General features: G+C 42.4%; 1 protein-coding gene across 1 annotated transcript in view; it reads right to left on the minus strand.

Annotated features, from left to right (window-relative positions):
- Positions 1 to 27,720, minus strand: part of Nckap5 (NCK associated protein 5) — an 805,148-nt gene that overhangs the window by 68,691 nt on the left and 708,737 nt on the right. Inside the window, 1 exon segment of the mRNA XM_029471137.1 lies at positions 928 to 1,242. Coding sequence (XP_029326997.1) covers positions 928 to 1,242 — 315 coding nt within the window.

Raw genomic sequence — 27,720 nt, forward strand, 5'->3', positions numbered from 1 at the left:
GATTTCTTTAGGTTTTAGCTATGCATATAGATGTGTCTCTGTTCAGGTCTGCACACATGAGTGCAGTATTGGGTCCTCTGGAGCTACAGTTGTAGACAGTTGTAAGCTGCCCAATGAAGGTTCTGGGGACTGAACTCAGGTCCTCTTCAAGAACAGTATCCACTCTTAACTGCTGAGTCATTTCCCTAGCCCCTATATTCAATATATTCTATGTGAAGTTATTGTTTAGGATAAGATCCCATGAACATACCCTGAATGATTTACTTCTTCATCAATTTATGTAGTCATCTAATGGTATCATGTTGCCTTGTATGAATGTTCACTCCTTAACATAACATTAAAAGTTGATGTCATTTTGTCCACTAGTATGTGTATATGTTTTTGAGTAGGTATATGTTCTTATTGCAGGGGGGCGGGAATTACACATGCTTGTGTTTGTGTGTGTGCATGCATTTATCCACACACGTGTGTGTACTCTGTTGTGCAGAGAACAGACAGAAACTGGCTTTGCTCTTCAGGCACCTTGCAGAGGCTCTCTCACTATCTTGGACTTAGCCGCTTTGTCCAGCAAGCCCTCGGGATTGGCCTTTTTCTAACTCTCTTGCTCTGAGATTATAGGCATGATTTTTTTTTTTACATGAGTTCTAAGAATTGAACTGGAGTTCTAGCATTTGTGAACTCAAGCACTTTATCCACTGAGCCATCTCCTCAGTCCCTGACAAGGTCTTCCAGGTGTTGTTTCACTGTTTGGTTGAGGGTGTGCAGAGATTTACATGAGTCTGCGTTTTAGTGGGGCAGAGGTCACTGAGTGACTTGTGACAGTAGACTGAGTGACTTGGGTAGTTTCACAGGTACATGCTCATGGAAACATGCTCTTATAGGGGAGAGGGGACACACAATCACATAGAAAAGCAGATGGCACTTTACCTGAGGAGGTGGGCTTGGGAAGGTGACTCTGTGAGGCTCTCATCTCTCTGGCCATCATGCTGGGGTCAGATATGGAATGGATGATCATGGACTCCGGGGAGCTCTGGCTGTCTGTGGAGGAAGGCACTTCATGGTCAAGGGTTTGGGCTCTGGCAGAGGATGCCATGGAAGCGGCTGGCTGGAGAGGCAGGAGGGCATCAGTGTCCTCTGGAGAGTCCTGCTGGCATATGTATCGTCCCACTGAGCGGTTTCCTGAGTCTGGGAGGGGGAAGGTTCCAATCCCGCTGTCCAGTGTTCTCATCTGGCAGTTGGATTCTGACAGAGAAACACAGAGGGAAATTAGAGACGTAGAGAAAGGCCAACCCCTGAGTCTAGCTGACAGAAGAAGATAAGAAGAAGGTTGCGATTTGGATGTGATCCTGAGGAAAGGAGGCACCAGGTGAGATGGCTCAGTGGGAAAAGGCCTTTACTTGTTTTGGAAGCTTGGTGACTTGCATGTGTCCATGTGAAGGTGGAAGGAGAGAAAACAACTCCACCAAGTGGTCCTCTGTCCTGCACATGCCCACTGTGGTCTACATGCTCCTGACCCCTACACTGTGTGGATACGCACACACAATACTAATATTGATAATTAATAAAAATATAACAATAAAAGGACACATTTGAAAACAGTGTATTAAATATCCAGTGCGTTGCATGAAGATGAGCTTTAACTGAATATGAAACTGTCTCCTCCACGTAATGGTCCATGGTGGGTGGGCACAGTTGCATGCCCATACACACTAGATGGGTCTCCAGAGTGATGAGAGGAAAAGGAGCCGCCATTAGAGACAGACAATTATTTTTGATTATCTTTATTTCAGTCTGGGACTCATACAGCTTCAATTAGGTGAAGTTTATTAACTGAAATAAAGTGAGTAATGAGCTCATGTAACAGACTGGAGTGCTGTTCTGACAAAGGGGACGGCGCATCTCCTGGGTGAATTATCACCGTTTGGTAGCTGACTCAGTCCTCCGCCTCAAGATTGGATAGGGATGGTAGTTTATTCCAATGTACTTAGGGGTCAGAGCAGCAATAGCCATGTGATATGTGTTTCCTTATAGAGACCTTATTGAGAAGGGGTAGGGCTACTCTGTCCTTATTCCTTTATGCAGTGACAAAACTCATCACAACCTATTGTGTTTCTGTGTTTCTGTGTGCTTGTGTGTATCTGTGTACTTGTGTGTGTGTAAAATCTAGAAGTAAATGTCTGCTGTCTTCAATTATGCATATATATATATATCCTATATATCTTACCATATACATATTTACCATATATATGACACATGCAGTAAGTTATATCTTATTTTCATAAGAAGTTTATGTAGTTTAGTTCTTATTTAATTTCTAAGATGGAAATGTGGTTTACTGAAGCTAATGAGATCAACTCCAAACTATGATTACCATATAGAGTTTCTGATCATATGATAAAATCTCAGAATGCAATGTCTTTGTTGTCATCTTATGAGTCTCTTGTAGGTCTAGGAGTGGGTAGGCAGTACAGCTTAGCACTGTTTAGAACCCAGTATGGGATGGAGTAACTCTGACATCATCTTTGTGTCTACCAGCTGCCATATCACCAGTGCTTTATGGCACTGTGCCTTGCAGTACAGCACTACAGAGTGGCGTCTCTGCACAAGACAGGGCTCAAGCCATAGGCTGCCACATGTATTAAAACTTGGTTTTTAACCAATCTCTGAAATTTAGTCTGGCACTGTCATACTGCAAGAAAGAAAAGAATGAGATAGTAAATGGTACCATGGGTCAACTGCTCAGTGCGCTGATAACATGTTAGGACAGACCAGAGAGGCATCTATACATGTTGCACACAATCTCATTTAACCATCAATTAGTACCCAAGCTCCAATATCACCCCTTCTCCTCCTTAAACTTCTTCATTGTAAGGAGTAGCATACTGAGGACTTTTCATTACAGAGTTAAAATACAAAAAGAAAATGATTTTGGAAGTTAGGAAGCTGTTGTTGTTTAAATGAGACATTTTCTCCACTGGCTCAAGCATTCCAACACTTGTCTCAGCTGGTGGTGCCTTTTTTGGGGGTGGGTGTCATAGAACCTTTGGGAGGTAGAGCCTTGTTAGACAAAGTATAACACCAACACCAGGGCCAGGCTCTGTGTGTAGGTCATCTTGCCACACTTCCAAGTCATGCTCTCTGCTTCATACTCTTACTGTTGAGAAGAGGGCTCTTATTTTTCGGCCCCTACTGCCGTGCCTGTCACTTGCTACTATGCCTGCTTGCCACGAGGAAGGGACTATCACCTCCCTGTATCTGTAAGCCCAAATAAACTCTTCCTTCTGTAAGTTGCCTTGGTCATAGCAGTTTATCAAAGCAACAAAGAAGTATCTAGTAGAGAAGCAGTGTCCCTGTATAAAAAGGGGCTTTGGTCTTTAGAGGATATACTGAATGGAGTGCAGCTCAGTTCCCAGCTTCATATGAATGATAAAGGGGAGAGCCACTGAGGAATATATCTGAAATCAAACTTTGGGCCTCCACATGTTTATACACATATGTGCACTCACACATATAGACACAGCAAAGGGAGACAGACTATCAGCTTTTCTTTCAGAGACCTCCACCCCACTAAGTTTGGATGCTTCTGCTAGGTCTAGTTGCAGACAATAGGACTGAGGACAAATTTGGGGTCCAAAATGAAAGAGTGAAGAACTCTTTGTCTGGTGCCACTGGACTGGAATTTTCTAACCTCTATCCTCTCCTTTTCTTCCCCATTAGCACAAAGTATTGCCAGACCACAAGCTGTAAATTCTTAAGTTCTCATAGACAAACTCAGAACCCACTTGCTAATAACAACATTTTCATTTTAACTTTTAAAGATCCCAGATGGCCACTGTGGAGGATGTGAAGGTGTCCTGTGTAAGAACAGATGAAATGAGCTGTGGACAGGCAGGGGCTCAGGCAGACGCCAGAGTTTCACCCTCAAGCAAATTCCTTCAGAATTCGTGTACCTTGGGAAGCCAGGATTGTATTGAAAGTGCTGATGCATTTTTCTGTAGTTTCTTTAAAGTGCTATTAGTTTCCTGTAGTTCACAAAAAGATTGCAACTTAAAAAAGTGTTGGATACTGTACTTCTGAGGCAAGTTATTTTTCCCCCTCTCAGAGAATTGTAAGAACTCATAAAATAATTAAGTGGCTGTAGGAAGAACAAAGTTCACAGGACTAGGCTTGCTTGGAATTTTCAATGAGTTGACTTGATCTTGCCCTAGACAGATGTCAAGTTCATATCTGTATTTGTGAACGTGGCTGCCAAAGGTGCCTTGCTAATGAGTTCAAGGGTTGGGTCACTCAGTGTTCCAGCAGGCTTCAGTCTTCCCAGGTCACCAATTACATCTCTGGCCTTGGCTCACTCTCTCACATATTCCCGTTGCCCCATTTGTCTCCTATTGGTCTCTAAATGCAAACCCTTATACCTGCCACTGCTGACAACCTCCAGAAGTTTCACAGGATGATGTGGGGGCACAGACGCCTAGTCATTTCAAAGCCAAAACAGAACAAAATAAACCCCAGATGACTCTTTAAAAAGAATTCCAGCTCTCAGGACACAGACAGCTGGAACACTCCTCATCCCAGAACATCAGGGATGTACTAACGCTGGTCAGCAGCAGGACTTGAAGGAATCTTGCAAAGCAATGGACTCACAATCTTCCTTCCCTGACACAATAAACACACTGGGGTGTCCCGTTTGCAAAGGGATGGATGGGCTTTCTTCTCTCAGAACAGGATACAGGATATCCGAAAGGGCCTCTCTAAAATGATTCAGCTTAGGAGTCTCCTCTGGCACAGACTTCAGAAATGAAGGAAGTGACCTTATTGGAGAAGTCAAGAGTAGCCCAGGGACAAACAGGGATGGGATGGTGGCAGGAAGGAAAGGTTTTGAGAAATGTCTCCTATGGGGCTTTTTAAATGTTCAAATCCAGGTATTAGATACAAAATCCCCATTTATGTGCTGAGAGACACCTCATTTAGGAATGTCTGCCAGGTAAGTATGGAGATCTGAATTTTGTAAAAATCTGGGTGTGGAGGTCCAGAGTAGGGAGGGTGAACATAGGAGGACCCTTGGAGCTCCCTGGACTGTTAAGACTAATGGGTGAGCTTCAGGCTCACTAAGAGACCTTATATAAAAGTAATAAGGTAGAAGGCAGTGGAGGAAGATATCCATTGTCAGCCACTGGTCTCCACACACATAAGCACACACATACATACATGCACATGTTCACAAACCATATTAACATGTACACTCACTGAGACCCCTGAGCACAGACATGCACACACAGACACATGAACACACACACACACACACACACACACACACACACACACACACACACACATATGCATGCATGCACAAAGTAAACAAAGATGCAAATACATAATCAAGGTGAATCTGAAGACTCAGAAGAATGAAACTGGAGACCATACTCATCCGGACTGGAAGGAGTAGATTTGCAGACCTGCTTGGTTTCTTACTGATTTGAGGTTTAAAAAAAAATCAAGGGATGTTTGACTTCTATAACCAGAGTTCATGTCTTTACTCAGTCTGGAAAACTGCTGACAATGCAGTGGTGCTTAGTAAGTCTCCATTAGCAGCCGTGGGTAGGGCAGAACTGCAGTTTCTTAACAACTGTATACTTCAGCATCCGAAGCAAACCAAGGTGTCGTCCTTGAAGCCAGTGCAACACTGTTTATGGCAGTGAGGCTCATTTTACTGAATAATCAATCTTTTTATTTTTAATATATTCTCTTTTTAAAAAAACGGATTTATTTATTTATATTTTTATGTGCAATGTTGTTTTCCCTGCATGCCTGCCTGCCATATGGCATAGGATCCCCTAGAACTGGAGTTCCAGACAGGGGTGAGCTGCTATGTGGGTGCTGGGAATTGAACCCTGGTCCTTTAGAAGAGCTCCCAATGCACTTAACCACTGAACCAATCTTAATCAACTACCTTTGGTAACTAAATCCTTATGAACGAGTATATCAGAAGTATTAATTAGCAATTAATGAATATGGAGCAGAATAGCTGTGGTTGGTTACAATCTGTATTGTATATAAAAGCAAGGAAGCCATCTTCTTAAGGGATCCACTCTGGAGCCAGAATCCTCAGTCATTTAAAAAAAAATAGAAATTGTGTATTTGACATTGCCTTTAATTAGACTTGGGACCTTCCAGGGACCAGTTGCAAATTAGCTCACATGACTTGTGACCTGTCACTGGGTCCTGCGACATGTTCTGAGCGATTACATAGGTAGGATATGCCTTACCAACACTGCTTCAGAGAGTTTTCAATATTCACATAGCCTTCCAGATGATTCTCTGGAAATTCAAAATCAGAAACACTCCAAAATCAGATTTTATATGTTTATATATGTATGCATATTATATGTGCACATGCTCTGTGAATACCTGTTTAATATGTGTGTGTGTGTGTGTGTGTGTGTGTGTGTGTGTGTGCGCAAGCTGTTGTCAGAAGCCAACCTTGCCTATTGCTCCTTCGGTGCTGTTCACCTTCTGTTTGTGTTTAGGTCCTTTGTTTTGGCTTTGAGACAGGGTCTTTCACTAGTAGCTGGGCTGATTGGCCAGAGAGCTCCAGGTATCCACCTATCTCTATTTCTCCAGAGCTGGGGTTACAAGCTTGTGCCACCATGATCGGCTTTTTGTTTTTGTTTTTGTTTTGCTTTTTACATCAGTTGTAGAGATTGAACTTGAGTCCTTCAGATTACAAGATGAACAGTTTCTAGACTGAGCTGTCTCCTCAGTCGCTATGCCTACAACTTTTTGAGCATCATATCTGCATTTCCAACATCTGAGAAGCATTTTGGGTTTTGGATCATATGTTAGGCAGACGCAGGCTATGACTGCTTCATTGCAATGAACTAGTCTCTTGTGGATGCAAATGAATTACATCACTAATCATTTTCTATCTTTAACACTCAAAGATCCCAGGAAAACATAAAACATGAAACCTGAATTTCTCTCTATTTTCACTTTGAAAACTGCTGCTATATCTATAAAACCTTTAGCTGAAAGCCAGGTGTGATGGTGGTACGGAGGTGGAGGCAGGGGCATCCCTGGAGTTTACTGACCAGTCAGCCTAGCACAATTGGTGAATTCCAGAACAGTCAGGGACCTTGTTCAAATAAACAAAGTGTATAGCACTTGAGAAATAGCTCATCACACACAGATATACACATGCATGCATGCTCACACACAAACACACACACACACACCCCTACCTCAGCCAAACACATAATGAAAATCTACCACAACACAACAGCCATCTTATTATTGGGCACAATTTCCTAATTTGGCTATAACCCAAGTGGTCATGTAAATATGCCTTGGTAAGCATCATTTCCAGGTTTGTACACATCTTTAAGCAACATGGTGTGGTACTGGCAATAAAACTTAGACCACAGACGGGAGCACAGATTTCTTTATTTGCACATCCCTCTCTTCATCTGTCTGGCTGAAATGCGCTTAAGGAGAAAAATATCCAAGCCAGTTGCCAAAACCCTATCCATTAAAAATAGGTTATTTGTTTTAAGTTTACTCCACAGTTTTTTTTTTCAGGCAGTACAAAAAAATAAATAAATAATGTGGTGATTCATCACCAATCATTTGGTAACTTTTGGCTGTGGTATGAAGATGACCTTCTAGAAGGTTAAATTTAGCGTGATGGCTTGGGATGCTCGAGAATCCTCTTCAGTCTCTAAGTTCAAGCTGAGTTTAAGCCTTCTGAGGCTTGAAGAATGTATAGAAGAATGTGAATTTGTTTTGTGATCCCTTGAGCTTTCTTTGGCATAAAAAACACCAGATGTTGGGAATTTGGTTCACTATTGTATAGGGAGTGGACAGAAGGAAAAAATTAGAACATTAAGAGGAAATAAAACATTGAGAAGAAAGGCCAGTAAGATGGCTCAGCAAGCAAAAGTGATGCGATCCTGATGACCTGAATTTGATCCATGCAATATGCAAAAAGCCCCGTATACCAGCAGCACACATCTATAACCGTAGTTCTCCTTCAGGAGGTGGGAAATGGAGACAGGCAATGCCTCAGAGTCTATGTGTTTGCTCTGGAGAACACGGGCAACAGAAATAACAGGGAAGGTCTTGCCTTGACAAGGTAGTAGGTGAGAACTGACTCCCCTAAGTTTCCTCTAACCTCAAAATGCATATTGTATCATGAATGTTCTAACACGCACGCGCATGCACACACACACACACACAAACACACACACACACACAAATAAATAACTTATAGTAAAAATTTAAAGGAAAAAAGTAGCTCATGAAAGCCCCTTGTAAAGATAAAGGGGAAGATATACAACCGAGGCTGGATCAGTACCCTTCAAAATTAATATTTGGGGGGCAGGAGCATCACAACTGACTGTAGTAGGATGTCACTGAAGGATATAAACTAGAAAAGGTTAGCCATGTGTTCTAAGGGTCCAGCAGATCACACACTTAGAAATCTTCTTCGCATTTATATATACAATAAAACCCTCTTAAGGCAGGTTCCTTCTTGCTATTGATGGATGGCTTCTGACATTGTTCTGTGGATGGCTATTCTAGGATTTTCTATATTACTCTTAGAATGTCTACTGATTTTGCTATTTGTGTGTGTGCATGTATTTGTGTGAGGGGGATATGTACATCCTTATGTATGTACATATGGGTGAAGAGGCAAAAAAAAAAACAAAAACAAAAACAAAAAACAAAAAAACAAACCAAAAAACCATGGTCTTTCTCATTCTCTCTCCACCATAGTTTTTGAGACAAGGTCTCTTACTGAACCTTAAAGTTAGTTTGTCAATTTGTTAATACTGGCTAACCAGCAAAGTACAGATACCTTCCTATCTTTGTCCCTCAAACAATGGGGTTACAGTATGGACTGAGGTGGCTAGCTTCTATGTGGGTGATGATGATCAAACTCAGATTCCCAGGCATGCTCAGATAACACTTTACCAACTGAGCCACCCCTATGACCCTTGAGTCTTTCTTGATCTCACAAAATTAAAGATTGATCTCTATGCTATCATCCCCTCAAATTTCTGAGGTCAGGTCTTGACCCCTTCATATCTTGTTATAGTAGTGTGTCTGTCTTAGAAAAAGATGCTTAGAGTTCTATGCAATAGTCACCATGATAGTCGACTATGGGCTAATGGGCAGGCATTTTTGTGGTTCTCCATCACTGACCTAGGAATGGATGTGTATCCCAGATGCCTAGATCAATTCTTTAGTTAATTGCCAATTACAGCACACAGTCCTCACGTGTGAGAGAATGAGATACAGCTTTCTCAGCTCTCTACAGAGCTGAATCTTGGTCTTCTTAGCATGGCATTTTTCTAACTGAAGAAACAGCCAACCTTAAATAAAGTTTAAAAAGGGGTGTGTGTGTGTGTGTGTGTGTGTGTGTGTGTGTGTGTGTGTGTGCATGTTTGTAATTCAGCACATATGTGGAGGTCAGAGGACAATCTCAGATATCAGTCTTGACCTTCTTTCTCTTTTGAGATGAGATATCTTGTTTGTACTGCATATAGCAGTCTAACTGGCCTAGGAGCTCCTGGGAATTCCTGCCTCTACCTTTGATTTTGCTATAGACAAGCTGGCATTCCAGACCTGTGTTTGTCTTTTCTTTGCGATCTGGGGGTTTGAACTCAGATCCTCTTGCTTGTGAAGCAAGTGCTTTATCTATTGAACCATCTCCCCAGTGCTCAGCAAAATTAATTATCAGCAGAACTTTCTAAAGTACCATACAAATGTAGACCCATAATGGTTTGTTCCAGCCCTGCCCCTTGTTAATCATTTTTCCTAATCATAGAAAAGCCAATTTATCTCCCCTCTTTTTCCTGTTATCCTTATCTCTTATTAGTTCTTTCCCCCACAACCTGATTATACCAGAGCTGTGTCTGTGCATCCTTTAATCCACTTTCACACTGGTACTTATGTAAAGGCATTTTAAAGGTCTAGATGGATGATGTTTACTGATTCTACATAGTGAACGAACTCATTACATTCCCGGATGAGTAAGTTATGGTTTCTCCATGGAGAATGTTCAACATTGCTGCCCTAAAAGGTTATTCTTGTCACCATTCAATTGCTGCTCTCTCTTCCCCTTTCCCCCCTCCTCCCCTCCCTTCAGCCACTCTAGCTGTCTTGACAAAACAAAGTGAAAACTGAGCAGTTATCTGGCTGAATCTGATGGGCACTGATGGCTATTATGGGTAATTCTGCCTCTCTAAATCTCTTCTACTCCATATCAAGTTAGGTGCATCCTATAGACATTTGCCTCTACTCCCCATCTCACCTGCCTGGATAGCATCTGCTTTGATAAGGCACATGAGAGAAGTGAGGAAAGAAAATAAATTAGGGGTGGGATGCTGTGGAAAAGGATTCTGAGGAGCTTTATTTGGCAAGAAGCATACAAATCAAGATTCATGCAAAGAGTCAGAACTGTCAACTTAACAACTAATAAAATATTAACTGAGGATCTCTCTCTCTCTCTCTCTCTCTCTCTCTCTCTCTCTCTCTCCCTCTCTCACACACACACACACACACACACACACACACACACACACACACACAATTACTCAAACCCATACATACATATATACACATATACNACACACACACACACACACACACACACACACACACAATTACTCAAACCCATACATACATATATACACATATACGTTTGTATGGATATATACATAGTATATGTATGCACAATACACACATGGTTATACATACATGCAAACACATACATACATATATACTCATGCATATACACATTCACATAATATACATCCATCCATACATGAATACAATGTTCACACACACACACACACACACACAGAGGCTATGCTGTCTTTATAAATTGGATAGCAGGCTGCACAGAACTTGATCTCTGAATCAAATTGAGGCTGAGCTTATAATTTCTTCAGACAATTGCCTGGATTTGGCTTCTGAATTTCGAGAGAGAATTCATATACAGCCTGGAGGTCTTGTTGGATTGAAGAGATAATGCAGACATTAAGAGGAAGGGACCTGGCAGCTAGGTTTGGCAGGGCAGTGCACTGGAGAGGAAAGCTGGTAACAGGACTTTCCTTACAGTCTTGTCCGAGCGCAGCACATGCGCAAGGTGAGGCTCAGGTCAGAGAGACAATTACTATGAAGCACTAGGTTGCATAATTCCTGGAGCTCACACAAGACAGAAAATAATAAGACATTTCAACCACTGGAAGAGGTGAGGCCTTTCAATATGAGGAACACAGAATTCGAGAGAGAGTTCAAACCTCAGGAGTGAAATTAAATTGTACTCAGAATAAAAGCTCCCTACACCTGTCATAGCAGAGCTTGGACGCAAGCCTGCAAAAGAAAACTTCTGCACTAAAACACAAAGTGTGTTCCAGAGCAAAGTCCAGCGGTCTATGGAAAGACAAGGTGTAAGTCGCATTCTCCTGTAACCGCTTAAAAGCAATCAGGCACACAAAAGGGCAGACGATTGAGATTCAGACCCAGGGGAGAATTAAGCCAGAAGAAACAGAAAAGATGATAGAGATAATGAAGCTAATAAATAAGAACTTGACATCGTTATTGGTTAACACTATAAAAATATAAGGAGATAGAAAGTAAAAGGCATACACAATCAGGATGGATCGAAATCGTCAAGACTACCCCACGGAAACCATCGCCACAGGAAGCTACCTGCAAACGAGAAATACACTGCATGGAATTAGTAACAGAGATGCCAGATACAGCAGAATCAGCGGTGAGTTTGAAGATAAATTAAGTGGCTCAAAATAAAACACAGGAAAGAAAGGCAGGAACCAAATTGTAAGGAGCAGTTGAGTGTCAGTGACCTGGGAGTCTATATTAAGTAGGTAAGTAGGCTCCCCTCAAGATATGGAAGCAAAGAAAACAGAGGGAAGAAATGAACAGTTACCATAAATGTTACTAAATTTAATAAGTAACCATAAAATCCAACATCCGAGAAACTCAATTAATCCTAGCCAGACCAAAATGGAGAAAATTTACACACAAGACACACCTCAATCAAATGCTTGAAAATGTGTGGCAAAATCTTGAGAGAACCTGACAGGACACTTGGCAGAGGAACCAAGAGAGACAAAAGACTTCATGTTAGAAAGTATGAAAGCCAGGACATGGTGGATGGTGCCACTGTCCTTAGGCTTTGGAGAGGAAGAAAAACAGCCTGGTGATTTTGTAAACATTAATTTCCGTGACTAAACACTTGTCCCACAAATGTGAGGACCAGAGTTTTCAATCCCAGAAATCATGAGAATACAGGGTAGGGGTGGTGACCTGCCTGTAATTCTTGCCTTGGGAGGGGAGATATAATCCACAGAGCAAGTTGGTTGGCAAAGACTAGCCATAAATTGATGAGCTCTGGATGTGACTGAAAGACATTGCTTGGAATAAGGTGAAAGAATAACCAAGGCGAAGTCTTGCCATCAACCTTGGATCTACACACACACACACACACACACACACACACACAAAGAGGCACACAAGGAGACACATATGTGTGTGCCTACACAGGCTGGCCTTGACTTCACAGAGATCTACCTCTCTCTCTGCCTCCAAGTGTTAGGATTAAAAGTGTATGCCACCACCCTCAGTTTGTATACTATCTATAAAAAAATCCATTTTAAGCCAGGAGTAGTGACACATGTCTATAATGCCAGGACTTGAAGTTCAAGGCTAGCCTGGTCTATATAGTGAGTTTAAGGTACTAAGCTACCGGGCTACACAGTAGCTAGTTTCCAAAACACCAGTTGAATGACTGAGTGAATGAATAAGTCAATAAACCTAAAAACTAAACAAGAAAGGGAAGTCCAATTTAAATCTAACAGATACATGCAAGTAAAATAACAATAGCATGTAGGAATTAATCAAAATGAAGCTGGAGGTACCACACTAACATCAGAACATGTAAACTTCCAAAAGGAATGAAGACCATGTGTTATAGGGATGTTATTATTCACCATGTAGACCAGCTTATCCTAGGAGTGAATGTTGCCAGCCTAGAACTCTGAAATGTATGAATCAGACCTGCTGAGCCACTGACATGAGCTAACCCTGAAATGAGGAGAAGACTGCTCTGAGGTGTAGAGCAGACAGAGACATGAATGAGGGACAGACAAGCAGGGCAGGAAGCAGCATTTGAATTTCATTCTACCAGGGACGGATTCTATGTTCTTTTACCATAAAGATTCGTTGAGGTAGGTCATGTTTACTATCATAAAAGATGCCTCAGCAAACTAAAGATTTGTTGAAATTGTACAAAATATGTTTTATGAAGATTGTAGAAGTAAGCCAGAGAGGAACAGAAGATACACAGAGAAAAAAATCTAAATTCCTTGAAACTAAACAGAACACAACTACATGCTCTGCAATTTAAAGGTGAAATTAGAAAACAGCTTGACTCTCATAATCATGAAAACACAACAGGACACAACAAAAGTGATGAAACATTGTTCAAATATTTAATAATGTAGGAAGATTAAAAATACAGGAGACACAAGAAAATGTAAACAAGTTTAGAATTTGTGAAGATATACACATTAATTTTGTTATTTAACAATTCCATATATATGTATATCTATATCTATATATTAATAGCCTTACCCAACCTAAATTAATATAATTTAAAATAATTTTGGGATGAAGAGATGGCTTGGCAGACCTTGCTGTTCGTGTAGAGGGCCTGGGTTCAGGTCTCAGCACCCACTACAGGCAGCTCATAATCATCTGCAACTATAGCTCCAAGGGATCTGACATTCTGGCCGTTGTGAACACATATATGCATATATGCCCAAGCAGACACACATGCATACACATAATTCCTTTAAGTGATCCCAATAACCTCACAGGTCATTAAGCTAGAGCAATGTTGACCTGTTTCTTTGGCTGCTCTTTGGTAATCTTTCTGTGGGGAACCAACCTTTATGCATAGCTCCCTAGGAAAGGTCACACAATGGGTAGCGCTGCTTTTCTCCTTTGCAGATATAGCAAAGAAACAACTTGTCAGAGCAGGTGCACTGAGGCTCCTCCCTGACTCGTTCCCACATTACTGTCTAAATTGGGGAAGTATATGACTCAAAGATATAGAGATGGAAGAACAGATTCCCTGAATTAATAAGCGCCACACTCTTAAGTAGAACAGAGTCAAGCTCAGTTATGTTTCTAGCACACTATTCTGATTCTTAAAATGTCTGCGGTGGCATATGGAAGACACGGAGGCTCAGGAATTAGTTCAGCACCTTGGATTCTGCCCTTGAAATTTCAACTTCTTTTTTTTTTTTTTCTTTTTGGCTTTCTTCTTTGTTTAGGAAAAATAAACCAGATTTGGCAGAAAATGTGATGAGAAACTGCACCATTTTGATCCAAGGATAATACATAAGAAATTGAAAGATGTTATCAAGAATATGTGTTGATATCATCCTCAGCTATTTTCATAACATGGCCTTCCAAGAGGGTGACAGTGATGTCACTGCACATTGAATAATACAGAACGTGCAACTGCTTCTGGAGAAGCTACTGCACGGGGACAAGACATGCACGATGTGTAGAGGATACCACCAGTTCCTTCACATCAGAGAGCAGCAGCTTGGCATGAAGAGAGGCATGCTTGAACAAGAAGGAGGGTTAAGAAGGGGGAAAAATAAAAGATGGATGTTGTGAACTGATTGTGAAATGTGGGTTTCTGGCATGTTTGAACACTGGGATGCCAGCTGGAGGTACTGTTTGGGAAGATTGGGAATCCTTTAGGAGGTAGATGTCTTCCTGAGACAATGGTGGTAGGCTTTGAGGTTTGATAGTCTGCCTCACTTTCTTTTCACTCTTTGACTCCTGAATGTGGATGCAATGTGACCAGACAGCTTCTTGCTCCTGGCACCGTGGCTTGCCTGCCTGTGCTGTTATCTTTCCCATCAAGAATGACTGTATCCCTCCAGAACTGTAAATCCAAACATCTTCTCCTTGAGAGCTACTGTTTCATCAAAGACGTTTTATCACAGCAAACGGGAAAAGTCACTAAGGCAAAGAAGATTCATGAGAGTGGGGAGGAGGAAGAGGAGGGAGAAGGGGAAGAGAAGAAGCAGGAGGATGGGGGAGATCGGGGAGAGGATAGGAAGGGGCTGCAGCTAGGGGAACGCTCAGCTGTGTTATGAAGCTGTTAACTGGAATATTCAAACAACATCTCATCCTATCCACAAGCAGCACTGCTCAGGAAGAGGGAAGGATTTGGAAAACATACCATCACTGATGGCTCGAATAAACAGGACATCAAAAGCTCCAGGATAATCGTGCTGAAAAGTCCCTGTGAACTCGAGAGAGTCGCAGCACACTTATAGAGTCCAGCCCTCCTGTTCCCAAGCAGGCCTGGGAAAGGGAGGAGAAGGGGTGGGATGAGGAGGCCACACGGTTCCTCTGTGGGTTCTTACTACCTCAGCGGAAGGGAGCAAGCTGAGGCTCTGAAGGTTTGTGAGCCTCCATCTGACTGACTGCGTGGGAGACAGAGACAACTGTGTGAGCCTCAAAGCCCACACCATCTGTTTTTGATGAATTCCTCTTAGCTGCTCTAGCAAACACCCGCAGAAGGCCATCCTGCATCAGAGTCTATTGCGCTCATAAACAGAAACTCACTAATAGGCATGGTCTATTGTTTAGTCATGCTCTGCCTGCTTCTATGGCAAGGCTCCCTTCATACGCTGGTCATGTCAGAGGTTAGATGCTTAGTATATCTGGATTCAAGCATCCCTGTGCCATTAGCAAGGCACCTTGCTTTCTCATACAGGGGTTGTTAAACAATGAGAGTTTCTTATCCTAGCCACAGAGTACTGTCCATTCTGGCTGGCAATTCATTATGAAATTCAACACAATTGATACACACACACACACACCCCTTCTGGGATAAACTCAGCACAAAGCTCCACTTACTATGGGATCTTGGGTACCGACTGGATGATAAGAAGGGGGCTTGTGTGAGGGCTAGCATGGGCACATCTGTGCAAACATCTGCATGTGTACATGTGGAGGACAGAGGGAAGAGCAGGCATCCTTCCTCAGGCACTGATCATCTTGTTTGTATGACAGAAGGTCTATCCCTGCTCTGGAGCCTCCCATCCAGGTAGCCTAGTCTGGCTTGCCAGTGAGCCCCAAGGATGGTCCTGTCTCACCTCCCCAGCACTGGGGTAACAAATGCCCTAGCATGCATGTTCAGTTATTTCATAAGGGAATACTGAGAATTAAATGTCAGTCCTTATGCTACAAGGCGAATACATTAATGAGTTCACCATCTTCCCAGTTCCCAAACAATGGTGAGTTAGCCTGAATCCCCTTGGAGCCCAGTTTTCTCCCAGAGCAGGATAACATTGTAACTATACACATGCCAAGTTTACTTACTTTTCTGCAAAGTGTCCTGTCATGTCAAGCAACTCCCTTTGAGACCAGCAGGAGCATCTATTGCCAGCTGAAGCCATCATCTTGCTTTGACACACAAATTCTCTCTCACAAGGATCTGTTCCTTCATAATGAATAATTGTGTTGTGTGTAGACATGAGATTTTTCTGGGACTGGCATCCTCCCTACATTGAGGGTCTTTGGTGCCTTTGGTCCCCTTGGGACAAATTAAGCAGAAAAATGGAGATAAGTGGTTGCTAGCACAAGGCATTCATGTATTATAGACATCAAGCTTTTAGGGCTAGGGAGATAGCTCAGTGTGGGTGAACTACTTGCTGCACTAGTGTGGGGACCTGAGTTCAGATCCCTAGAACCCAAGGAAAAACCAGATGCTTAGTGTATGTCTTTGACCTTCAGGTTTCTATAAGAGATGGAGACAGGAGACTCCCCAGATGCTCATGACACAAGTGGCCTGGAGCATCCTGTCTCAGAGGGAGAAAGCAAGAACCAGCACCCGAGGTCCTCCTCTGACCCACACATATGTGCCATGCATGCATATACCACCTCTCTCCACACACTATGAGTAATTTTTTAAAGAACACGATAAGGTCAATTTTGAGATCCAAGATTATTTAAGTAAAAATGTCTACTTTGGTTGCTCATGTGAAATTAAAAGGCAAATGAAGATGCTTTTACTAACTGGGTGTCACTAGGACCACCTGCTCCCTCTTTCCCATACACAGTGATTGATGTGAGCTGAATCCTGGCATCTGGAGTCTCTTCCCACCTCCATCCGGTTTATTAGCTCCTTTTCCTCTGCCTGGATGAAAAACCTGGGCAGCTCATGGTGTTTCAACTTCCTCTAGCTGATATTCTAATTACCCTGTTGATGTCTAATTATGTGTAATTGTGGTAGTCAAGATTCTCCAGAGAACCAACAAAGTGTGTGTGTGTGTGTGTGTGTGTGTGTGTGTGTGTGTGTGTGTGTGTGTGAGAGACAGAGAGAGAGGGGGGGGGGAGACAGACAGACAGACAGAATTATCTGTCATGATTATGAAGTTTGATAAGTCTTAGAAGTTGCAGGATGAGCCAGCCAGCTGGAGACCAGGATGACTAATGCACATTTCCAAACCAAGACCAGAAGAATCAAGACCCCAGGAAAGTGAATTCTTTGCCTTGACCCTAATGGAAACAAACAAACAAACAAACAGCCCTGCCATCTCCCAGCTTAAAGACAGGGCAGGTTGGAGAACTTTCCTCCTACATGGAAAGATGAGCTTTTGTCTTTTACTTGGGTTTTGCAGACTGTCTGAAGCCTACGTTAAGGAGAGAAACCTGCTTTACCTGTTTACCAATCCAAAAGTTCACTTCACCCCCGACACTCAGAAGCACCTAGAACAATGTCTGAACAAGGATCTGACTTTTCCATTCTGATGCATAAAATCCATAAAATAAACCACTGTAGTACTTAAGGAGCCGGTGCTAAGACCTCGCAGAAATGATCAAGCAGGGGAAAGGGGATAGGACATACCCAGTGCAAAGAATAAAAGCACATGTAAGATGTGCTTAGCAGAAGGCAACCTGTCAACCTCACCATTCACCAAGTGTATGTGTGTGTGTGTGTGTGTGTGTGTGTGTGTGTGTGTGTGCATGCAAGTGTACATGTAGGTCAGGGGTAGTGTCATTCTTCAGGTACGTCACCTTGTCTTTTTATTAGACTGGGTCTCTTATTGTTCTAGAAGTTGCAGGTAAGCTAGGCTTACAGTGAGATTCAGAATCTACTTGTTTCTGCCTCTGCACACTGGGATTACAAGTGTACACTCTGATGTCTGGCTCTTTACGTGGTTCTGGGGATCCAACCTGGGTCCTAACGCTTGTGCAGCAAACACATCACCAACTAAACTCTCCCCCTGGCTTCCTTTCCCAAACTTTACAAATGTAATAATTTTCAAACTGCTTTCTGAATGTTTCTGAGATACAGAACTCAGATCTTGTAGACAAAGTTTGAGACTAATTCTATATCTGTTTCCCAGATAGACAAACAAGGCTCAAGAGGAGAGAACCTAGACCTCTAGGGCCATAGCATTTGCAAACAAATATACTCGTGATTTTGGGAACATAGGATCATGGCTCCCTCTACTTTTTATTTTCCTGCTCATGTTTGACTTTCTACGTGGAGAAAAGACAGGCATCTTGAGAGTTGGCTAAGAAGCAGGTAGACAACGAAAGACCAGAAATGAGTATTTTCCTAGATGGGACTTTGTTCCTTTTTTTGTTGCTGTGACAAAAACACTCTCATCAAAGTAACCTAAAGGAAACGTTTTGATTTGGATCAAGGATCAGGGTCAAATCTGTCATGGTTGTGAAATTAAGGCAGCAGGAGCTGGAAGCAGCTGGTCACATCACATCCACAGTCAGGAAGCAGAAAACCAATGATTACTCTGTTCACTCACTCCAGGACTCCAGCCCAGGGAACACGTGCCACCCACAGTGGGTGGGTCTTCCACTTCAATTAATGCAATGGAGACAATCTCCCCTCCCCAGCCAAGTTCAGACATCTGTATGTTAGATGATTCTACAGCTCATTAAGCTGACCACTGAGGTTAGCCACTGCAGGACTTTGCCAGGACTGCCCACTACATTCTGGAACACATTAAGAGACATTTGACCCTGCTTTGGGTACAAGTAGATGAATAGCCAAATCTTGGTGTTTGGTAGCCAATTAGGTACTGAAGGTAGCCTGGATACTCTCCTGGAACCCCAGTGCTTGAGTTTGTCCCAAGTAACCACATTGCTCTGGCTTGTTGGACAGAAGGCACCCTGTATTTACTGTGGTGGTGGGTGGTGATGACTCTTCAGGAGGAAGAACACTAAGACATATAGCTGTTAAAATTCTTAGTAGCCTTAACATTTTTATTGTATTTATTATTATTCATGTGTATACATGTATCTAAAGTATGTACTGGGCCTCACAGGTGTGCACACACCATGGCACATGTGTGGAGGTCAAAAGATAAAGATAAAAAGATTTCTGGAGTCAGTTTTCTTCTGCAGCAGGATCCAGGGAGTGAACTCAGGTTGTCAGGGTTTTGTAGCAAGCACTTCTACCTGCCGAGCCATCTCATTGACTCTTACAACTTTTGGACAAGAGGACATGCATTTTGTATTGTACCAAGTTGTGCAAATTATATAGCTCATTCTGGGGATAGCTGGAGTGACAGCATGCCTTTCACGGTCTGGCTTCCCTTCCCTGCTGGATGTCCCTTATTGCTCTTTCCTGCACTTCTTGATAAGTTACTTGACCTTGAACCCTTGTCACAGGGTCTACTGGGAAACGAAACCAGACTGCTGCAAATCTCATTATAATCCTGAAAAACACTGTGAAGAATTAAGCAAAGCTAGCCTGCTGGGGCTGCAGAGATGGCTCAGTATATGTATAATTAAACATAAAAATAAAATCTTTAAAAAGAAAGCCATCGTGGCCTGGAGAGATGGGTCAGTAGTTAAGAATGTATACTGGTTTTGAAGAGGACCCAAATTCAGTTCCTAGCATTTGTGTCTGACAGATCATAATCACTTGTAACTTCAGCTCCAGAGGATGCAACCTCTTCTCTGGCTGTCCAGGCACCTACACTCATAGTCAAGGACACCTATACAGGTACATACAAAAAAATTAAAAAAGAAATCTTTTAAAGGATATTTCATGCAGTTATTTTTGTTAAGGTGAAAAAAAAATAGTCCATATAGTTTAGCTGTCACTAAAAAGTGAAAACACCATAGTTATATCATCTGTCAAGACCACATCTAACTGTAATAGCCCCAGGTGTCTGTCTGTCTGTCTCTCTGTCTGTCTGTCTGTCTGTCTCTCTCTCTCTCTCTCTGCTCATGTATGTACAGGTGCATATGTATTTCTGTGTTTCTGTGGAGTCCAGAGTATAGCCTTGGGTCATGCCTTGAACACCATCAGTCTTGGTGTTTTGAGACAGGGTCTCTCCCTGGTCTGGAACATGTCCAGTATGCTAATGAGCCCTCTCTCAACCTCTCCAGCCTTGGGAGTATGAGTGTTTGTTACCATATCTGTCTTTTCCATATGGGGTCAGGGACATGTGTCTTGTGTGGGAAGTAGTTTTTAGACTGAGCCTTCTCCCCAACCCCAAAGGGAAGTAACACCCGGATAAGTTTCTCATCTCTCTCACAGCACATACACACCGCGCTCAAGAGAATCCAACATGCAAATATCTCCCTGACTAAGTAGGGCAGTAAACAGTGGCGGAGATGACATTTAAACACTGGCTCCACATGCCATCTGTTTAAAAGAAATTATTTGTCTTTTCCAGGATGTCAGGGAGAATAAGTTCACATTATTGAGGGACTACAAAGCAAGGTGATTTCTTGATCATTTACAATGACGGGCCTCTTTACAGGGATAAAGCCTTCGTGGCAGTGCCTAAGGGGAGGAGTGGACAATCTCTAAGTTCCAAGCCATCCATGGAAACCGACCTTTCCTTGCAGCCCAGTATTGAGGCAAGAGATTCAGTGTTTGAACCTCCTACTAAATTTCAGAGGGAAAAAAAAAGATGTAAATAAGGATCTTGGTTCAGCATCAGATCAGAGAAGCTCATCAAATCCAGACTCCGTTTTCATATCCCCGGAGGACTCAGAACAATCGCCTGGGATGAGTCAAAGCCTAATAAATATTTAGTAAAAGAACTGAAATTGGTTTATGGCTGAGCCTTGCGGTCTGAGCAGCAGAGAATGAAGGTGACTCATTCCTACCTGTGGAGAAGGTACAGCGTTCCCCATCACTATCTTGTTGCCAACTGCAAGTCACCAAAGTAGCATGGCATGGGGCAGCCTGGGGGGAAAGAGTATGAAGGGGAACACAGGGATGGCTCTGAGTAAGATGTGCTGTGTTGGATGCAGGTGACTCAGTCATTTCATCATCCATTCAGTAAATGTGGTACCCAGGCCTTCTTCTTGACATGTGAGGCTTATGGCCAGAAATTTCCACGACTAACCCTTTCTGTTTTTAAGATAGTCTAATCTTCTACATAGATGCTGTGGCCATCTTGCTGGGAAATATAAGCAAGACAATAAGATAACATCTCTTCGTGGACAGCCTTCATCAAGCAGAAATATGAGATCCACAGCCACCGAGGCATTAGATAACCCTTAGGGACAGAAACTACACCACCAAAGACCCACAGTTGGGCTCCCGTTAGCACCGGGGATGTTGTCAGCAGTTCTTAGACAATTACTATGTTCTCCATTTGGGAGACAAGGGTAGAGGTTCTGGAAGAGCTGGGGATTCATTTAAAGCCACAGCATGGGCTAGATGGCATAGGGTCGACAGCAAGGAGGGACTGGAACCTAGGTCTCCTCATGGTGGCACCAGAGTGGTGAGATTGCAAACCACTGGATGTACTTTTCCAAAGTGCAAAACCCTTAGCAAGGGAGCAGAGTGAGGGAAAGTCTAAGCTGCCAGGAAACAGGGGTACAAGCTTTGTAAACTGTAAAAAGTATCCTCAGATCCTGAAACTTCCTGCAGATTCATGGGAAGAAGGAGCTAAACTTGGACACTAATAGATATTTTAAAGCTTCGATGGTAACCCTAGTTCCTTGGTAAAACTCAGTATGTTTGTCGGGCAAAAAAATAGAGGTTTTCTAGAATAGTCTTCCTCTTTATGGCTGATGGATCTGAGATAGAGAGAGATGAATGTATAAAATCTATACATTTAGACTCTCTGACCTATCCATCAACCCCATCGTTCAGTGCTTCCTCTTTCCCACATGTCTCCTTATTTTTGCTAAGTTAGCATGTAGCTCAGTAGCAGCTAAGCCTGAATACCCAGGCTCTTGGCAGCATTATTCACAATGACCACAATATGTGTCATGGTTAACCTGGATTGTCAAGTTTATGAGACAGAGAATCACCATGGAAAGAGACCTCTGGGCCTGTCTGTGAGGGAGCTTCTAGATCTGGTTATTATGATAGGAAGATCCACTGTGAATGTGTGTATTGCTCCTCTTTCCAGGCTGGGATCCAGGACTGTATAAAAAGGAGAAAGCAAGCTGAGCATCAGCATCTGTCATCCATCCCTCTCTGCTTCCTGACTGTGGATGCCATGTGACCAGCTGCCTCACGCTCCTGTTGCCATAACTCCCCACCACAATGGACTGCATGCAAACTACAATATGCAATAAGCCTTTCCTTCTTCTTTAAGTTGTTTTAATCAGGTGTTATGTCTCAGCAACATGTAAAGTAACAAGTATAATAGTAAAACTGCCTTTCTGTCTGAGATGATCAGATAAACATGTGACACATGTCTAAAGGCACATAATTATTCAGTAATAAAGAAAGAGGAAAGGATGACATTTGCAAGGGAACATAAAAGAAACTATTATGTTAAATAAAATAAACCAGGCTTAGACACATGGAATCTAGATTTAAATATACATGAAGGCTTAAGGGAGATTATTTGGAAAGAGAAAAGAGACCAGTGGGAAGAGAAGGTACAAGCATAATGGGAGAAGAGAATATTATTGAAATATGAAAAAGTAATGAATGAAACCTATTGACTTGCTCAATGAATATATGTTGTATTGATTTAATATGAAATGTGCCGATAGGCTTATGTGCTTACTATGTGGTCCCCAGCTGGTGGCACACTTTTGAGAGGTTGAGAGGGGCTAGAACCTAGCTGGAGCAAGTGTGGCTTGGGGTTGGACCTTGTGACGGATAGCTCAATCAAGTTCTGGCATGACCTTTACTGCTTCAAAGTTGGTATTGTGTGAACACTACTCACCAGCTACAGCACTGAACAGTCACAACGGACTGTCTTCTCTTAAACTCTGAGCCCGACTAAGCCCTCCTCCCTTATGCTTTATCCTTTCAAGTATTCTGACACAGTGTTAGTGACTAATGCATATGGCTAATTTAAGAAGGCAAAAATCGGAATCAATTATAGCACCATATCTGAGAAGCACTGAGAAGTTTTAACTTTTTGTGTATATGTGGTGTGTGCTTCTTTGCATTTAGGTACAGGAGGGCTCAGCTGTGTGGTTGTGTGTGGAGGTCAGAGGCTGACTTCAGGAGTTTTTCTTAAATACTACCTTTTGTTTTGAGACAAAACTCTCACTGAACATGAAGTTAGTTCAGTGTTTTGGCTAGACTGGTTTGCTGGTAAGCACCTGGGAGCCCACTTTCTCTACATACTCATCAAAAAATCAGCATTGGAGCTACAAACCCTGCACCTGGCTTTTTACATGATATAAGTGAATCCGAATGCAGCTACTTGGGTTTCCATGACAAACATCTTATTTACTGAGTCATCTTTCTAGTCCTGGGAAGTGTTTTTATTATTATTTTAAAACTGTGGTGTGTGTGTGTGTGCACGTGCACATGAGTATATGAGTGTGTGCTGGCAGAGTCTAGAAGAGGGAGCTGGTCCCTCAAATCTGAAGTAGTTGTAAGTCACATGATGACAGTGTAGGGAACAGAACTTGCATTCTTTGGGAAGCAGCATATATTCTTAACCACTGAACCATTCATGTCTCCAGCTCTAAGAGTCTTCCTTTTGTTTTTGTTTTAAATACTAACAAATATCACATAGAAAACGGAGTATGCCTAACACCTGATTTAAACTGGAATTATCTGCGCCTGCTTTTAACATAGGGACGTTTTGAGGAGTAGGTTAACAGCCAGAGAAGTGACACAGGTCAAATTACAACTTGTTCACTTAGAAATGGGGTGGTGGAGACCTACTCCAAATAAGTTCTTGCAGAGGCTGGCTGAGTTTCTTCCCAATGAGTTCTTGCTGGGGGAAGCTTAATGCTAAGTTTCAGATGGGCAGAGAGTCACCCAAAAGCATAATTCGCCTCCATCTGGGAGTTGACACAATCGAGTTACAGGCAGAGACTGTTTATCAAGGTGGCATGAACGTCTTTCTTCAAATTCCACCTGCTTTTATAATCAAACAATAACATCTCCCGAGCATAGGACTTTAGCTCTGTGAGGAACATATTGGAAATTGATTCAGTGCTTCTGGCTTGGCTGGGACAATGCTTCATAACCTGTTAACCTCGAAGCTCACTCTGTCCCTCCCCCTTCTTGAAAAGCTTTTAGCTGCACCAGGGTGGCAGAGCAAAGATAAAGCAAGCATCCTTTTATCTGATCCTGGGCAAAATGAGTGGAGCCGACACTGCGCCAGAGATAAGGTGATGGGTAAACCGAGATTCTCCCATTCTACCTTGGGGGTTGATGAAAGAAATTAAGAGTGACATTGATAAGTTATTTTGGGGGGTATTATCCATTTTCAAAACATGAGGATTTTTGTTTAGAAGCACTAAGGTCTGGGTTCATGTCTATGAATTATTAAAAAAGTATCCAGTGGATTATTAATAACAATAAAATGAGGACAGAAAGTAGGAGGAAGTTGGGGTGGGGAGCACTAGGGAGATAGGGTGGGGAGCACTAGGGAGATGGGGAGCACTAGGGAGATGGGGAGCACTAGGGAGATGGGGGCACTAGGGAGATGGGGTGGGGAACACTAGGGAGATGAGGTGGGGAGAACTAGGGAGAGCTGGAGGGAAAAAATTGTTGGTGGATGTGATGGAGGTTCATAGCATAAATGTATGAGAAAATTAAAGAGTAAAAAATATTTTTTGGTTGTTTTCAAGATAGGGTTTCTCTGTTCCTGGCTGTCCTGGAACTCACCTTGTCGACCAAGCTGGCCTTGAACTCAGAAATCCACTTGCCTCTGCCTCTCAAGGGCTGGGATTAAAGGCATGCACCACCACCGCCCAGCGTAAAAATATTTTTTAAAGAGTTTAAAAACATTTAGCATCACCTATGTGAAAAGAAGGCCGAGTGTTGTTTGATGTCTAGATAGCTCCTAACAGAAAATGAATGATGAGCTGCTGTGATCATGGCAATACCGGAAGCATATGCCACCGCGCTGTAAGATAATGAGGTAGCTGAGGAGGTAGGTCAGTCGAAAGAGTGTTAGCTTCACTAGGATTCATGAAGCCCGAGTTGGCTTTCATCTCCAGCACCATGTATACAGCACGCACAGACCACACATGACTGTAAACCCAGAACTCAGTAGGCAGGGGCAGGAAGGATCGAGACTTCAAGGTTCTCCTCACTAGTTACACGAAGAGTTCCAGGCCAGTCAGAGTTATAGAAAATTTGCTCTCCATAAAGTATGAAATAAAAACTAACAACAATAATAACCGAAAACCAACAAGGTAGATCTAGATGGAGTTTGTCGTGAAGTGTCTGCAATGAATTGGTTTTTAAAAGTTGTGCTGCAACGTATCTTCAAAGGCTCCTAGATCAGCTCTGCATTACAATGGATTTACTGAAAGTTCTCAATTTTTATTTCTGATGCACATTTATTGTTCAAGCCAAAAGAATCCCTGTTTCTATTTCTTTTCTCAGTCACATGTCATTAGTAACTCAATTTTTACCTCTGCCTTTTGCCAGAGTTTTCACCTGATTTGTTCTAACAGTTGCCTCTTGGATTCAGCTAAAGCATCTCTAGAACACTGTAGACTTAATATATACATTGCTAGGAGTCCTGGTGTCCTTTAACATGAAATCCTTTTAGTTTATTTAGTGTGCATGGGTTTGCAGGGTCAGCTGTGTCCATGGATGTATGAGTGGGTGTTGTTATGTGCACATGTGTACAAATGCAGGAGTGCTTAAGGATTTTACACATGTAGAATGCACATGTGATTACATGCAGTCATGAACACATACACACAAGTACACACATAAATATTATCCCATACACGTACATACACACAAAGAAATTTCTACTCTTGTTCAAACCTCTGAAACTTAGAGTTTCTCAGTTATTCCCTGTATTTTTAGTCTGAGAAATACAGTCTTGGAGTTAACACAAAATGTGATCTGCAAAATCCAGATGATAAGACCCACTATGGACCACTATGTTTAAATATATTCTATCTGGGCTTTGATATTATTTGGCAAGTGCCATTGCCTTGCTTCTTGTTCTTGATTCAAGCAAAGTCATTGGAAGAGCCTGTGGAACAGACTGTACTTTCTTCTTACAACCAAGGAAACAACCACAGTTATAATAACATTGGCACTCAGCCAAGCCCTTCCTCCTCTGCGGTGAGGATGCTGCTGCATTGAGTCTCCCTTGCAAGAACACAATACAGCGTTACCTCCACAGTAACAATCATCCATCCTGTGCATCCTCTATCCCTTCTGCCTTCCGTGCCCTGTGCATGGGGCTGCAAACTAGGCTAGGTGCTGTGTGGATGGATGATAAAGGTACAGGTATCTGTCTATGTCACAGGTAAAATATCTAATCTGTCTCAAGTTTACTATTATTTGGCTCAAAATAGTTTTGTTTCACTTCTGAGTTTTAAGGCAGAAGTACATTTATGCAAAACTATCCCTTTCTTATGTAAGGTGGTCTTGATAGTTTTTTTCTTCCTTATCCTGTCATTTGCCTAAACAAGCACTTTGAATATCTCAGACCTACAGCCCCCAGGAACTGCACTTAAATAGAGGTTACTATTTACTGAAGTGTAATGCAAATACCTGATATGAAAGAGTCCTGCTTAATCTGGTTCTCTAGTGACATAACTTATATTTCCGCATTAACTAAAGTCAGGAATAAGGGGATTACACCCTGGCAAACTGGAAATGTACAGGTTTAAGGACATAAGGAACTCAAAGGGACTTCTGATTGCCTCCTACTCTGTACTTTAGCCCAGGCTGGGGATGGAGGGAGGAGGAAGTAACATATTGGGCTATAGGAATCCTTGAGGGCAATAGCAGCTCTTGGGGTAGCAAAGAGAACTCTCTGAACAGGACCTTCATACCATGCCTCTATGGCTCAGGGAAAATGTTGGAAGAGGGAAAGGAAAGAACATAAGAGCCGGAAAATAGGGAGACAGGCTGTGAAATGTTGTCTTCTGGGCATGACACAGCCATTACTAACATAATCTCACAGCAACTGTGGCTGCCTGCACTTGTACCCGCACAAGGTAACCATGGGTCAGGGACGAGCCTAAGGACCTCTTCTCCTCCCTGCTGAACTACTGGATATTGATGGATACCAGGGAAAGGGCAGTCATCGTTGTCAGTTGTATACCCAATAGAGAGCCCATCAGCTAGAATGGCTCGTTCCAAACCTCTAGTTACACAGAAAGCCTTGATCTAAATCAGTTGGTCAGGAAACCAAACAAAACAAAAACATAAGGGAGGAGGGGGTTGAAGTGGGTGTGTGGAGAGGAGAGAAGAGAGAGGGT

This window comes from Mus caroli, chromosome 1, assembly GCF_900094665.2.
Source record: "Mus caroli chromosome 1, CAROLI_EIJ_v1.1, whole genome shotgun sequence".
In the NCBI taxonomy this organism is placed as follows: Eukaryota; Metazoa; Chordata; class Mammalia; order Rodentia; family Muridae; genus Mus; species Mus caroli.